Below are 12537 nucleotides of genomic sequence, written 5' to 3'. Positions count from 1 at the left end.
GAGGAGGGTCTGAAGCACAAGACAAGGGGTGAGTTAGCTTTGATGGAACTGAAGGGAAATTCAGGGGCAGGGCACTGGTCAGGGACACATGGGTACCAACTGGTGTCAGTCCAGAGTACAGGCTCTGGAGCCAGACAGACCAAGGCTTGGATCCTGCTCTCTAGCCGTGTGACCCTGGGCCAGCCCCTTTATTACTCTGTGCCTGAACTGCATCATCTGTGAAAATGGGACAGAGAGAAAGTCTCCCTCGTAGGCTTTTATGAGGGGTGACTGCAAACAGTCCACAGCAGACACGCAAGCCAGGGCCTGCACCTGCTGAGTACTCCACAAGCATTAGTTTTAGTACTGCCTGTGATGCTGATTGACAATGACAAGGGTGATGACCAAAGGGATCAGCAAAAGGGAACAAAGCCGGCACCATGGGTGGATTCCAGAGCCCTGCTGGACTTACTTTCCTTTGTGTATAAATGAGGGAGCTGAACTAAACCTCTGGTCATTCCAAACCAGATGTCACGTGAGGTTGTTTTGAGAAATCTCTGAAATTGTTCCGAGTCCTAAACTGTAGCCCCCAGGCTCAGCCGGGACAGTGGTTCCCGGGAGTACTTCTGGAGCACTCACCTGGTCAGAGCAACTCATTCCTGTGACCTCAGATGCCCAGGGGACAGCTCAGGTGGTGACAACCAAGGGCAGCTGGCTGGTGTCAGCACCCCCGATGGCACCGCTCACACAGCCGTAGGAAGGCGGTGGGGGCCAGGGGAGCAGAAGAAGATGTGGGTGTGATTCCTTTGTTCCCCGGATGAGAGGTGGGGCAGCCGGGCGCCCGCGGGTACAGACACGGAGGTTTGTTCATTCTCTGCCCCTCTCTCCCAGGACGCATCGGATAACCATCACCAACTTCTGCCTCGGGAAGCATCTTGTGAGCGAGGGGGACCTGCTGAAGGACCAGCGGGGGAGCCCCGCCTACATCAGCCCAGATGTGCTCAGCGGTACGTGTGGTGTGCCAGGCAGCGGGCCCCGAGGCCCCCAACCAGCCAGGGTGTGCAGCAGTTGGTTCCTTCAGCCGGGCGGGTCTGTGGGCAGGCCTGTGCTAGGTGCACTAGGTGCCAGGGCTTCGGTGGCGGTCCAGACCAGTACTGTCCCTCTGTGTGCAAAACTTGGGGCCTTATGGGAGAGGAAGATGGTGACCCTCACGCCGGTGCCTGGTTAATTATTCTCTGAGATCAGTGCTTGGAAGGAATGAAACATATTTCTGTGAGTGTGAACAATGGGTACTTGAAGGACTTTCCTGAGGAAGTGACATTGGAGCTGTGATTGGAAGGATACAGAAGCACTCGAGGGGGTGTGACTGGGCAGAGGAGCACAGAGCAAAGCTGGAGGGCCGTGTCGCTGCTGCTCCGAGAGGGAGGGGGGTGGGGCAGACTAGCAGGGCCTGAGCGAGAACATCATCCCCTATTTCAAGTGTAAAAGGCAGCCATTGAGCAGGTCTTTACCCTGTGCCACCGTGAGTTTGCATTTCAAAGACATCTTTCCCTTTGTTCTGTCCCTGCCTTAGTTGGGTTGGCTCTTCATTTGTTCCTTCCTTCCTTCCTTCCTTCCTTCCGCCCGTATTTACCAAGGGCCTACCCCGTAGAAGGCCCTGTTCTAGACACTTCAGATACAACACTGAACAGGCAGACAGACATCCCTGCTGCCATGGATGGTGAGCTGACTTTCTGATGGGGCTGAGACAGATAACACACAAAATGAAAAAGCCAGCTGTGTACTGACTGCCTCCTGATCATATTGCTAAGCGCTAGGCGCTATGCCGAGCACACGACACACATTATCTGTTTAGAGCCACACAGCTACCCCGTGAGGAAAATATTCCAAGTCCTTTTTTTACAGATGAGCAAAGGCTAGGAGAGATCAAATCTCTTGCCCAAAATCAGAGCTAATGGTAAACGGGAGAACTGAGGCTCCAGCCCGGGGCCGCCTCCTGCCCAAGCCCATGTCCGACTGGGCTTTCTTTCCTTTCCCCTGCGTCCTTTGCCACATCGCGTCTCTGAACCTTAGGGAACCAAGGGCTCCACCTCAGTTCCCATCCATTCCACACGGAGCTTCCGAGGTTGCCTCCGGGGCCGTCATGCCCGGCACGCACGCACGTACCCCTCCTCGCGGTGACAGAGCTGCCCCTTCCCAGGCCATCACATCCTTGCGGGGAGCAGGCTGCCGTAACCCGCCAGAGCATTTGCAACACCTTGGAGGCCTCCCCCAGCTGAGGCCTCTGCTGCAATGCCAGGCCTCTCCTGGGCAGCGCTGCCACTCTCCAGGACCTCGGGCTTTGGGTTGGAGTCACTGTGGCCCTGCTAGAGGGATCCAGGCACCACAGGTGCACCCCAACTCCCTGGGGACCGGCCCAGCCCGGACGCCCTCCACGAGACTCCCCGGCTCATCCCTGTGGGTGGCAGAGCCAGGATGATGAACCGGGCCTGTGACGTGGGGCCTGTGACCGTGTGGGCTGGGGGCAGAAGGGGCCCCCAGAAGGGGCAAGAGGCCCTTGGTCAGGCCTGCTCAGCGATGCCAGGCTAGCGTGTGCAGATACTGCCTGTAGCTGCCGGTGGCCTGTCTCTGGCCCTTCCGGATTCATGCCAGTCTTGGAGGATAAAACAGGAGCCCAGTGCTTCAGAGAGAGCCTGGACCAGAGACCAGAGACCCGGCCTTCAGCCCCCTTCTCCTCGTGGGTTAAAAGCAGAACGCATCGCCGCCTCCCCTCCCCGTGTGGTTAAGAGGATGGAGCAGAAAGATTAGTTACTTTCATGTCCTGCCCTCTGGGCTCAGTGCCGAGGTCGGCCACTTCTCTTCTTCTGTGTGCGGAACGTAGCCTCAGGCATCGGGCCTGGAGCTGTGAAAGGGCAAACATGACCTTGCCAGCGTAGAGTTTATAGTCTGGTTAATAGCTGCGTGATGTTGGAAAAGTTACTGACTTCTCTGGGCCCCAACTGCACATCTGTCTATAAACCAGGGATGGCAATAGCCCCTACTTCATAAGGTCCTGTGGGATCAAATCAGGCCTTTAACCTGCCGTCTGGCTAATAAACATTGGCTGCAATTATCATTACAAAAGGAAGGCTTGAAGTTCAGCGTTCCCTCAAAAGCGAAGCTCAGGGAAAGGTTGCCTGCCCAGGCAGGGCTCCCTGGAGAGCTTGTCTGCTGGAGGGGGCCTTCCATCCCCCATCCAGGTCCGGGCAGACGTCCTGGGGCTCAGGCTGAGGGAGCCCACACTGCCCCGGCCGCGGTGCCCCTGCATCCTTGGCCCCCGATTCTTTCATGGGCGTCCCGGCAGGAGCCACCTGCGGCTGCTGCAGGACAAGCCGGTGCCTTTTTTGGAGCCATACTAAGAGTAGTAGCACAGACGGACTCTGTTGGTGACCCCACATGGTGGAGCAGGGTCCAGAAAGGGGCTGCCCTTGAGTTGACCGTGGGGTCAACCGCACAAGGTCACCCAGGCTGCTCTTTGGCAGGGCCGGGGTGACACAGCCTTGGAGAAAGCGTGGCAGAGGCTCATCCCCACAAAACTGCCTGCCGCACCAGCCAGGGCAAAGAGACGCTCACTCCCCATGTGGCCCTGTGAGGCCGGCTTCCTGTCCCATTTTGCAGGCAAAGGAACAGACTAGATGAAGGAGGCCCGTGGAACAACACTTGTGTGCACAGGTGCCATAGACGCCCATTGGTTAAGCCGCTTGACCCTCAGCGGGCCTGGAGAGACCTTCAGAACCAGTATCTCCCATCCCAAAGGTGTCTGTGGCCACCCAGGCAACTTCAGGACCATCCAGGGATCCTGGATGTCCAGGCGCTGCCTGGTACCCAGGAGGTGACACTGAGGCGCCTGGCAGCATTTCTTCCATGCCCTTGGGGGCTGAGTCACATTCTGGGGTCTGGGCTGCCGCCGAGTCAGCTGCTGTGCCAGGCAGAATGCTGTCCAAGGACCAGGCGGGCGGGGAACTTTGAAAGGCCTCGGTTCTGTTTTGTTTGCGGGAACAGGTCAGGCAGTGACTGGCACGGGAGGAGCTTGAGCACAGGTGGGTGCGTGGATGGCTTGCCCCGAAAGAGGGAGTAGCAGGGCTTCTGTGGCCGGTCGTGTGGCCTTGGACAAGTGACATTCCCGTGCCTCGTTCTGGAAAAATAGAGACAATATCTAATTCATGGAGTTTGATGGAGGCATAATGAAATAAAAGTGTCTCTTCCAATGCTGTTACAACGTGGATGCTCAGTTAAATGTCTGCTCCCTTCTATTTTGCAGGGACGGAAACTAGCACAGAGAGTTAACTAGATATTCATTCCTTTAGCAAAATATTTGGGTCCGTGCTAGGCACCGGGGCTCAGCGGTGAGCCAAGCAGAGAGGCGCCTGCATCTGAGAACTTACCTCCTTCTAGTGGGGAAGACGAGGGAGGGGATCCTTACAGATTGGGCTAAGTGCTTTGGGGTGAGGGGATAGTGATTGGGGTGGGATGGCTAACTGGTCCCGAACCGGGTAGCTCTTTGTTCTACACACACTACTGGCCACCTGCTCTGCGAGCTGCTTTGCTGGGTGCTGGGGCCACAGACCCAGGCCCAGCCCCCAGGAGCTCGCAGCCTGGCAGAGCAGGGCCGGTGTGCAGGTGGGTGGCCTTCGCAAGGCCCAATGTAATCCCTTGTCTTCCGGGAGTCGCTCCAAGGTGGGGCATCAGCCTGCGTGGAGGTAGAGGGAGAGAGTGACAAGGTAGAGGGGTCCCATGGGTGGGATTTCAGGCAGGTGGCTGTTAGGCTGAGGGAATCCCAGCACTTAGCTCTTCCCCGGCTGTGGGCTGAGCGTGTGCGTGTCCATGTGCCCCACAGGCCGGCCGTACCGGGGCAAGCCAAGCGACATGTGGGCCCTGGGTGTGGTGCTCTTCACCATGCTTTACGGCCAGTTCCCCTTCTACGACAGCATCCCACAGGAGCTCTTCCGCAAGATCAAGGCCGCCGAGTACACCATCCCTGAGTGAGTCCTGCTCCCTGGGGAGGGGAGGGAGGCCCAGCCCTCAGGCTTGAGGGACGGAAACAACAAAGTGAGATTTGGAGTCGTGGGTCACAGAGACCCAGCACCAGCCTGCACCGCCTGAGCCCTCTCCCTCTGCCACATCAGGGACGGGCGGGTTTCTGAGAACACCGTGTGTCTCATCCGGAAACTGCTGGTCCTTGACCCCCAGCAGCGCCTCGCCGCGGCCGATGTCCTGGAGGCCCTCAGTGCCATCATCGCATCGTGGTAAGCGGGCAGGTGCTGGGCCAGGTGGAAGGCTGGGTTCTGCCCGGCCTTAGGCACTGCCCATCCCGTTCGGAAAAGCAGCCTAAGGTTGAGCCTGCTTCTTTGCCAGACAGAGTCAGGTTTCCAGATTTTCCCCATGGGCAAGATTGGAAGTGTGCCGGCAGAACTCAGGGTCAAGCATCTCCTGCATGCCAGTTAATGCCAACTGTGGGATTGGCATTATCTGACAGCCTGTGAGGTAGAGATGTCCCCCATTATTGGATGAGAAAACTGAGGCTTGGGAACAGGTCATTCATGTCAAGAATTTGCCGAGCTGTGATCCCCCCAGGTCTGTCTCAGAGCAGTGGGGACCTGGCCTGTCTGGGCTCCGGCCAGCGGGCCTGGGGAGCAGGGGCCAGGGCTGCCCGCGGCCAGCCCGACTCGTCTGTCCCCTGCAGGCAGTCCTTGTCATCTCTGAGCGGGCCTTTGCAAGTGGTTCCTGACATCGACGACCAGATGAGCAATGCAGACAGCTCCCAGGAGGTGAGTCGGGAAGGCCAGATGGGCCATTACCCAGTCCCAAGGGACCAGCGTCCCGGGAGGACAGGCATGGCCAGGGCAGAGATGGCAGCTCCCGGCAGGCCACAAGGCCGCCGTGGCCTCAGCCTCATCCTTTGACGTAGGAAAGGGACACTTAGGTCCTCGGTCTGAGCTGCCTGGGGCCTGCCTTGCATCCGGCTCGGTTGGCAGCCGTGCAAGAGCGCCGTGGGGCAGTGGAGGTGGGGGCCCCGCCTGGCCCTCTCTCAGCTTCCTCTTGCTGCCCAAGCCCTGGCCCTGCTGTGTGCTGGCCCTTTAAACAGCCACATTTCTCTGCCTCTGACTCACAGAGTCTCTCTCTCTCTCAGCCTTTCTGCTCTTCCCTTTCCAGATGATTCATTTTCTCCCAGTTTTCTCTCATTTCCTGCTCCCTGCAATGGAGAAAGTGCCGGGCCTGGGGTGGGGGCAGAAACCAGGGCCTTTGACAGCCGCTGGCAGGTGATCTTAGGGTGCCCCCTGGAGGGCAGGGCTCGGTGAGGCCTGGGAGGGCTGCCGTAAGGCCCCTCCCCCTCCGCCCCCACCCACCCACTGCAGGAGGAGCCTCCTGGGACTGCACCAGAGACCACTGACCCTTGAGAAGAGAGTTGCAGGCCCTGCCCTGCCTAGGTGCCACCGCCCCCAGTGCATTCCAGTGGGTCCTCCCCACAGGCCTGGGCGGCCCGTGTCCTTATCCTCCTTGCACGAAAGAGGAAACTGAGGTTCAGAGAGGTGAACTAATCTTCCCAGTCACACAGCTCAGAAGTAGTGGAGCTGAGACTTGACCCCAAGTTCCAGTCCAGAGCCCTGCCCTCCCCGTGTGATGACCAGCATGGGGACGGACCACTTTGGTTTGCTACCGTCTGCCTGGGTGCTCCAGGCTCACCCAGGTGGTGAGCCCCCAGCCCCAGACCCCTCGTAGCACTTGACTTGTATGGGCCCCCCGCCCCCCCGGCCTCTCGAGACCGCCTCTGAGGGGGGACTCCTGCCCCTCTTCACAGCTGAGGAAAGTAATGCGACCTCTCCCAAGGTCAGTGGGTTAGGATCGGGGTGGGGGGAAGGGATCCGGCTCACGCCCCAGCCCTGTGCTTCAGCTGGGGCGACCCCCAGGACGGCCAGCAGGCTAGGTCCAGGCTGGGTGGAGGGCTTCGGGGACCCAAACTGCGGGCCACCCAGCCAGACCCGGTCCAAGGGGCTGCTGCCTGGGGAGGGCAGCCTCTGGAGCCGAGTCACCTAACACAGGCTCCCTGCTCTTCTCTCCCCCTCCACCTCTCTCTCTCTCTCTCTCTCTCTCTCTCTCTCTCTCTCTCTCTGTGTGTGTGTCTCTGTCTCTGCCCAAAGGCGAAGGTGACCGAGGAGTGCTCCCAGTATGAGTTTGAGAACTACATGCGGCAGCAGCTGCTGCTGGCCGAGGAGAAGAGCTCCGTACACGAGGCCCGGAGCTGGGTGCCCAAGCGGCAGTTCGGCAGCGTGCCCCCCGTGCGGCGGCTGGGCCACGACGCGCAGCCCATGAACCCCTTGGACGCGGCCATCCTGGCGCAGCGCTACCTGCGCAAGTAGCCCCCTCGGGCAGGGCGCCAGCACCACCCGCCAACCTCTTCCCGGCCCCCCCAGCCCCCCGGCAGGCGGCCCGAACTCTCTCCCAGGCCGCGGCGGGGGACGGGGCAGGGACAGCGCAGGTCACACAGGGGGTCAGCAGAGGTACCACGAAGCTACCTTGGGAATGATTGCTTGATTGTTTGGTTTTTTAATCTGAGAAGCCTAGATAACTAATCTGCTTTTAATCATGACGTTTTAATCTACCTCTGGCTCTTTAACCATGCTGTCTCTGGACTGAGTGAGAGGGAGGAGGAGGGAGCCCGCCCACCGCCCAGCGGCCAGGCCGGGGCGGCTGTCCCCCCACAGACAAATAAGCTGAAGGCGCAGCTCGCTGCTGGCTCCCAAAACGAACGCCCACTCCCCACCGCCCTCCCCGGCCCCCCCACCCCCAGTCTGTTTCCATCCCTCCCCTCTGACCCCAGGCCCCTCAGTCCAAGCTTTGGAAAACCTTCACCTCATCTTAAGCAGAATTCAGATATATTTATTTTTGTACTGAAACCAACTTCTCTCCCATCTCTAGGTGGCTCCGCCCATGGCCACTCTCTGCCCCCCACCCCCACCCCCGGCTGGACAGCAGGGAGTCCACCGCCCACAGATGGGCCCCCTCCTCATCCCCCAGGCTCAGAAGCCCCTTCTTGCCGGCCCCCCTACCTCCAGCCCACCGGTCCCTCCTGTTTCTGGTGATGGGGAGGCCTTTCTAGACTTGGTTCTCTTTCTCCCATCTCAGTAGCTTCTCTGAGGTGCTGTACATCCTCGCGTTAACCCTGGTTTCCTTCTGCACCCCTCACCGTGGTACCGAGGTGACGTTGACAGATGTGAAAGGGGTGCCTGGTGGTCGGGCGGGGAGGGGCGTGCCGGGCTGGCCGTGGACAGACGGGCCCTGCCCGCACGCCCTCTTGCTCCCCACACCCCTCTGTGTTCGCGGAGCGGTGGGGACATCTCCCCTCCTGTTCTTGCCCCATAACGGATGGGGTGTCTCTCCCAGCAGACCCTGGCCAGGCCCCTTCATGTGGGCCGTGGGGCTTGTGGGGAGAGCTGCAGGGCCTGGGGGGTCTGCCTGGCTTGAGAACAGGCCTGTTGCCCTTTTTGAGCCGAGATTTTGAAGTGGATGCCCGTCTTGCCAGAACACTGTTCTCACCAGAATGCCCTTCCCTCCCGCTCTCCCTCACTGGACTTGGCCTTGCCCAGGGCCAAGCAAAGACCCCTCCTCTGGCCTACCCCCTCCAGGCACCCCTGGAAAGGCTGAGTGTGCACTTCCAGGTAGCCCTGGGCCCCTCAGGTCCTTCCTGTCTGTTCTCGTTCCCCAATGGGGAGGTGACCGCGGCCTGTGTGACCTTGTTTCCCAGAGTGTGAGCCGCCCCCCCCCCCAAAAAGCTGACTCACTGTGAGTGACTTGGGCAAGTTCCCAAACCTCCTTGTGCCTCAGTTTCCCCATCTGGAAAAAATGGGGCCACCTCTTGCCAGCAGTAGCAGGGCCGCCCATGCCCCTTCCTCCCCATGCCCCCATCCCAGCACTTGGGCGCCTCATGCCTCTGCCTCAGTGGGTCTGTGGGAGCCCGCCTGAGCCCAGCACTTACTCCCCCTGAGCACGAAGCCCTGCCTCTATCGGCTGGCCAGCGGCTGAGAGCCAGGGCGTTGTGCTGCAGGGGCAGGGGATGTCCTCTTTTCTATATTTATTTCAAAAAGTCTCCCAAGGGAGCAGAAATGCAGTCTGGCCTAGGGCTCCCAGCCCCTGGGACTGTCCTCCTGTGAGGGTCTCAGCCGGGCCCCTGCCCAGACCCTCCGGGCCTTCTGGCCACGTGCCGGCTCTCCCCTCCTTTTCAAAGCAATACCCTCCGGGTCTGCAGGGCCTTATCAGACCGGCTGGGCCTCTGGGTCAGCCCACGTGTCTGATTGGGTTTGTGTCAAAGCAAACGGGAGGAGGCTGGGCCAGCCCTCACTGGGCGTCACACAAGGGGAGGTCCTGTCGTAAAGACACAAAACAAAACAGAAAAAGTCACAAAAAAGTTTGTATAAAGACATATTTTTGTACTACACGGGGACTCTTCCTGCATGTCAGCAATAAAACTTCCTGACCTGGAGCCGGTGTGGCCTGTACCGTCTGCTGTTCTTGCCCTTCTCACCTGTGTGTCTGTGCTCCCCCCCCCACTGCCCCCAGCCAGGCAGCGCGGGCTTCCTGCAGCTCTGCCCCCCCCCCCCCCCCCCCGCTCCAACCCAGGACAACACCCCTACCCCCAGTCGCCCAACCAGCGCCACCGCCTGGATGGGGGACCGGAACTCCCCAGGCGGTCTCCCACCCACTAGTGCCCACCCCCACCGAGTGCCCCAGGGTGCTCTCCCTGCTTGGCCTGCTCAGCCCTGGACCGGTGCAGGCAGGAGGCAGCCCGGAGCGGCCGCTCACAGAGTAGTGATGTGGGAGCGACCACCTGGGGTCGGGGGGACCTGGCCAGCCAGACTGCCCATGCGCCCACAGGCCCATCCAGGGCAACTGGGGTAAGAAGGGCCAGGCAGGCCTTTTCCTGCACTGCCCTCCCCCCTCGCTCCCTTCCATAGGAAGCCACGGGGCTTCCTTCCTTCCTTTCTTTCCTTCCTTCCTTTGTCTGAATTTAGACTTTGCGGATGGAGCACGGAGCGGTGACGCTGGAGGTAGGCCGGCCCCTCCCTCCGCACACCACAGTGCCCCGGAAGACGCATTTCTATGTTGGGGAACCCACACACAAGAGGAGCAGAGCTCCACGCCGAGGAGCCCCCTCCCAGTCAAGCATCCACACGGCAAGAGTGAGAAGGCCCTGGGTCTCTACAGGTACTCAGAGCCGCCTCCGGCCCCTCGCCCCTGCCCTCCACCACGCCCACCCGGCAGCCAAGTGGCCCCCACCTCCCTGGTCACTCCCAAGTCTACACACATTTCCCCCGTCTCACCTGACCCGTAACTTGGCTGTCGAGCTGTCCCGATGCTCGGCCAGAAGGCACGCCCGCCCCCAGCGCGCCATTGCCGCACTCTGGCTCTGCCGGCGGCTGCGCCTGGGCCTCGTCCCCATGTCCGCCTCCTTTCTGTCCCCCCACCTGATCAGCCCCAGTTCCCGTGAACAGGTGTCTCCTGCGCACACGCATGGATCAGGCTTTCCACTCACCGACACAGGCAGGGACTCTGTTTTGCTGACTAGCATGTCCCCCGCACCTAGAACTGGCTTGGCGTGCAGCTCGCGCACCAGAACTGTTGGTTCGTTGATCTAAACTTATCAGATGGCTCCTCCGTTTTTATTGTGAGCCCTGGAAGCCACGGAAGGGGAAGGTACCAGAAAGGGGGGGGGGGGGGGGGGGGCGATCAACAGCCTCCTCTGCTCCTGAGAAGTCCAACAAGAACTGAGCAGTTTCTATCAGCTTTAGCTACCTCGCGGTCTCCAGCGTATCAGGGAAGGCAGACTGCAGCTGCCCAGCTCTCTGAGGTGGGGAAAGGAGGGAATGGAGTCTCGGTGGCTCAGTTGCTCAGGTTCCAAAACCAACCTTGCCTTGACTTCTTGCCCCTCCTGCAGTCCTAACCCACTGCTAATCCTGTCACCAGCCAGGCAGAATCTGACCACTTCTCCCAGCCCCTCCTGTTGCTTCCTGCTCTCCCCGCTCCCACCCTGCCCCTACAACAGCCCAAGGGCCACACAGCAGCCAGAATGAGCCTTTGGGAAGTCCGATTTTGTCCCCCTCCTGCTGACACCTCTGATGGCTTCCATCCCACGCAGGATAACATCCAGATGTCTGTCTGTGTCTTAGAGAGCTCCACACCACAGGGCTCTACACCTGGCCTCCCTCTGACTTGTGGGCCCCCCACCCCTCCTCACTCCCTGTGCCAGCCACACTGGGCTCCTTGCTGATCCCAAAGGAGGGTTCCACCTCAGGGCCTTCGTATAGGCTATTACTTCTGGAAGCCTCTTGCCCCAGATACTTACATGGCTCCTTCCCTGGCTTCCCTCTGCTCAAAATGTCACCTCCTCAGAGAGGCTGTTCCTGAACATGTGGCCTTCTCTAACCCCTCACCCTGCTCTGTGTTCCTCCACTGGGCTTATCACAGCCTCATATCAGATCCTATATCAGATTATTAGTTATATCTGTCTTCCCTCCTCAAACGCTGAGCTCCATGAGGGCAGGACTCCTTGCTGTGCATCTGTGTGGGGGCGAGGGAGTTGGGGGGAGCTTATCAGAATGACAGGGGTGCTGCTGGCATTTGGGGGGGGTGCGGAGACAGCCCCACAAGGCAGGCAGATTCCACATCCTGCACGACATGAGTGAAAAGTTGTTTACAATGACCAGAGCCAAGAATCTAACTCCCTCTTATACATAAACACAAAGGACTGGCAGACACATAACATACACTGAATCTTCTGGGAATGCAACCCCTGTGTAAAAGTGGAGGAAATCGGTACTCGGTCTTGTTCAGAACTTTACCAAGAGCCCTTCACCGTTTCCGTGACACCACCGCAATGTCCCAGTGCCTCAGAGCTGTCACCTGACTGGCAATTGACCCCGTCACAAACACAGATCATTACCTTTCGTTTATATTACGTTGTATTTTTAATTAGATGTGGAGGTGGGTATATTAGCCATAAGTTTCGTTTCAGGGGCATAAAAGCAGCAACATAAAGTATTGTGAAAAGGCGGCTTTGGGTCTGACTGGGTGGAGAACCGTGACCTAAAACGGCCCCGTGGAAGGCTGGTGGGGAGCTTGGGCTCCGAAGTTCACGTCCAGACCCCACCCCTGACAGCCACATGACCACACACACGTGCTTGACCTGAGCCTCACTTTCCTCCTCTGTACAATGGGAGTCATGCTACAAACTACACAGGGTTACCGGGGGATCTGAAGGTGAAATGTGCACATAGCACTTCGCTAAGTACCAGCTACCGGGAGGGCACTCGTACCCGTAACTGTTACTGTTCATTGTGCAAACTCCACTGTGCCCTCTGCCCAGCAGCTGTCCCAGGGCTAAAGGGCGTTCAGAGGGCTGGGCAGGTTTAAGGAAGCCATCGGTTGGTCACCTTCTCTCCTCCGTCTGAGACCCAATCAGCTCCTGAACCCCTCAGTGGGGAGGCCCCAGTGTCAGGAATAGAGCTGCTGAGGCCAATCCCCAGC

The 12537-nt window shown here is 59.5% G+C and overlaps 1 protein-coding gene across 4 annotated transcripts in view; it reads left to right on the top strand.

Moving 5' to 3' along the window:
- Nucleotides 1–9496, top strand: part of STK40 (serine/threonine kinase 40) — a 39978-nt gene extending 30482 nt beyond the window's left edge. For all 4 annotated transcript variants that reach the window (XM_042996512.1, XM_042996510.1, XM_042996513.1 and 1 more), the window contains 5 exons: nt 871–986; nt 4856–5000; nt 5145–5264; nt 5702–5786; nt 7158–9496. In XM_042996512.1, coding sequence (XP_042852446.1) covers nt 871–986; nt 4856–5000; nt 5145–5264; nt 5702–5786; nt 7158–7376 — 685 coding nt within the window. In that variant the 3' untranslated portion in view covers nt 7377–9496. The remainder of the gene's footprint in view (nt 1–870; nt 987–4855; nt 5001–5144; nt 5265–5701; nt 5787–7157) is intronic.
- Nucleotides 9497–12537: the final 3041 nt, after the last annotated feature.

The sequence above is a fragment of the Panthera tigris genome, chromosome C1 (assembly GCF_018350195.1).
Source record: "Panthera tigris isolate Pti1 chromosome C1, P.tigris_Pti1_mat1.1, whole genome shotgun sequence".
Lineage (NCBI taxonomy): Eukaryota > Metazoa > Chordata > Mammalia > Carnivora > Felidae > Panthera > Panthera tigris.
This window is presented reverse-complemented; position numbering and strand designations above follow the sequence as displayed.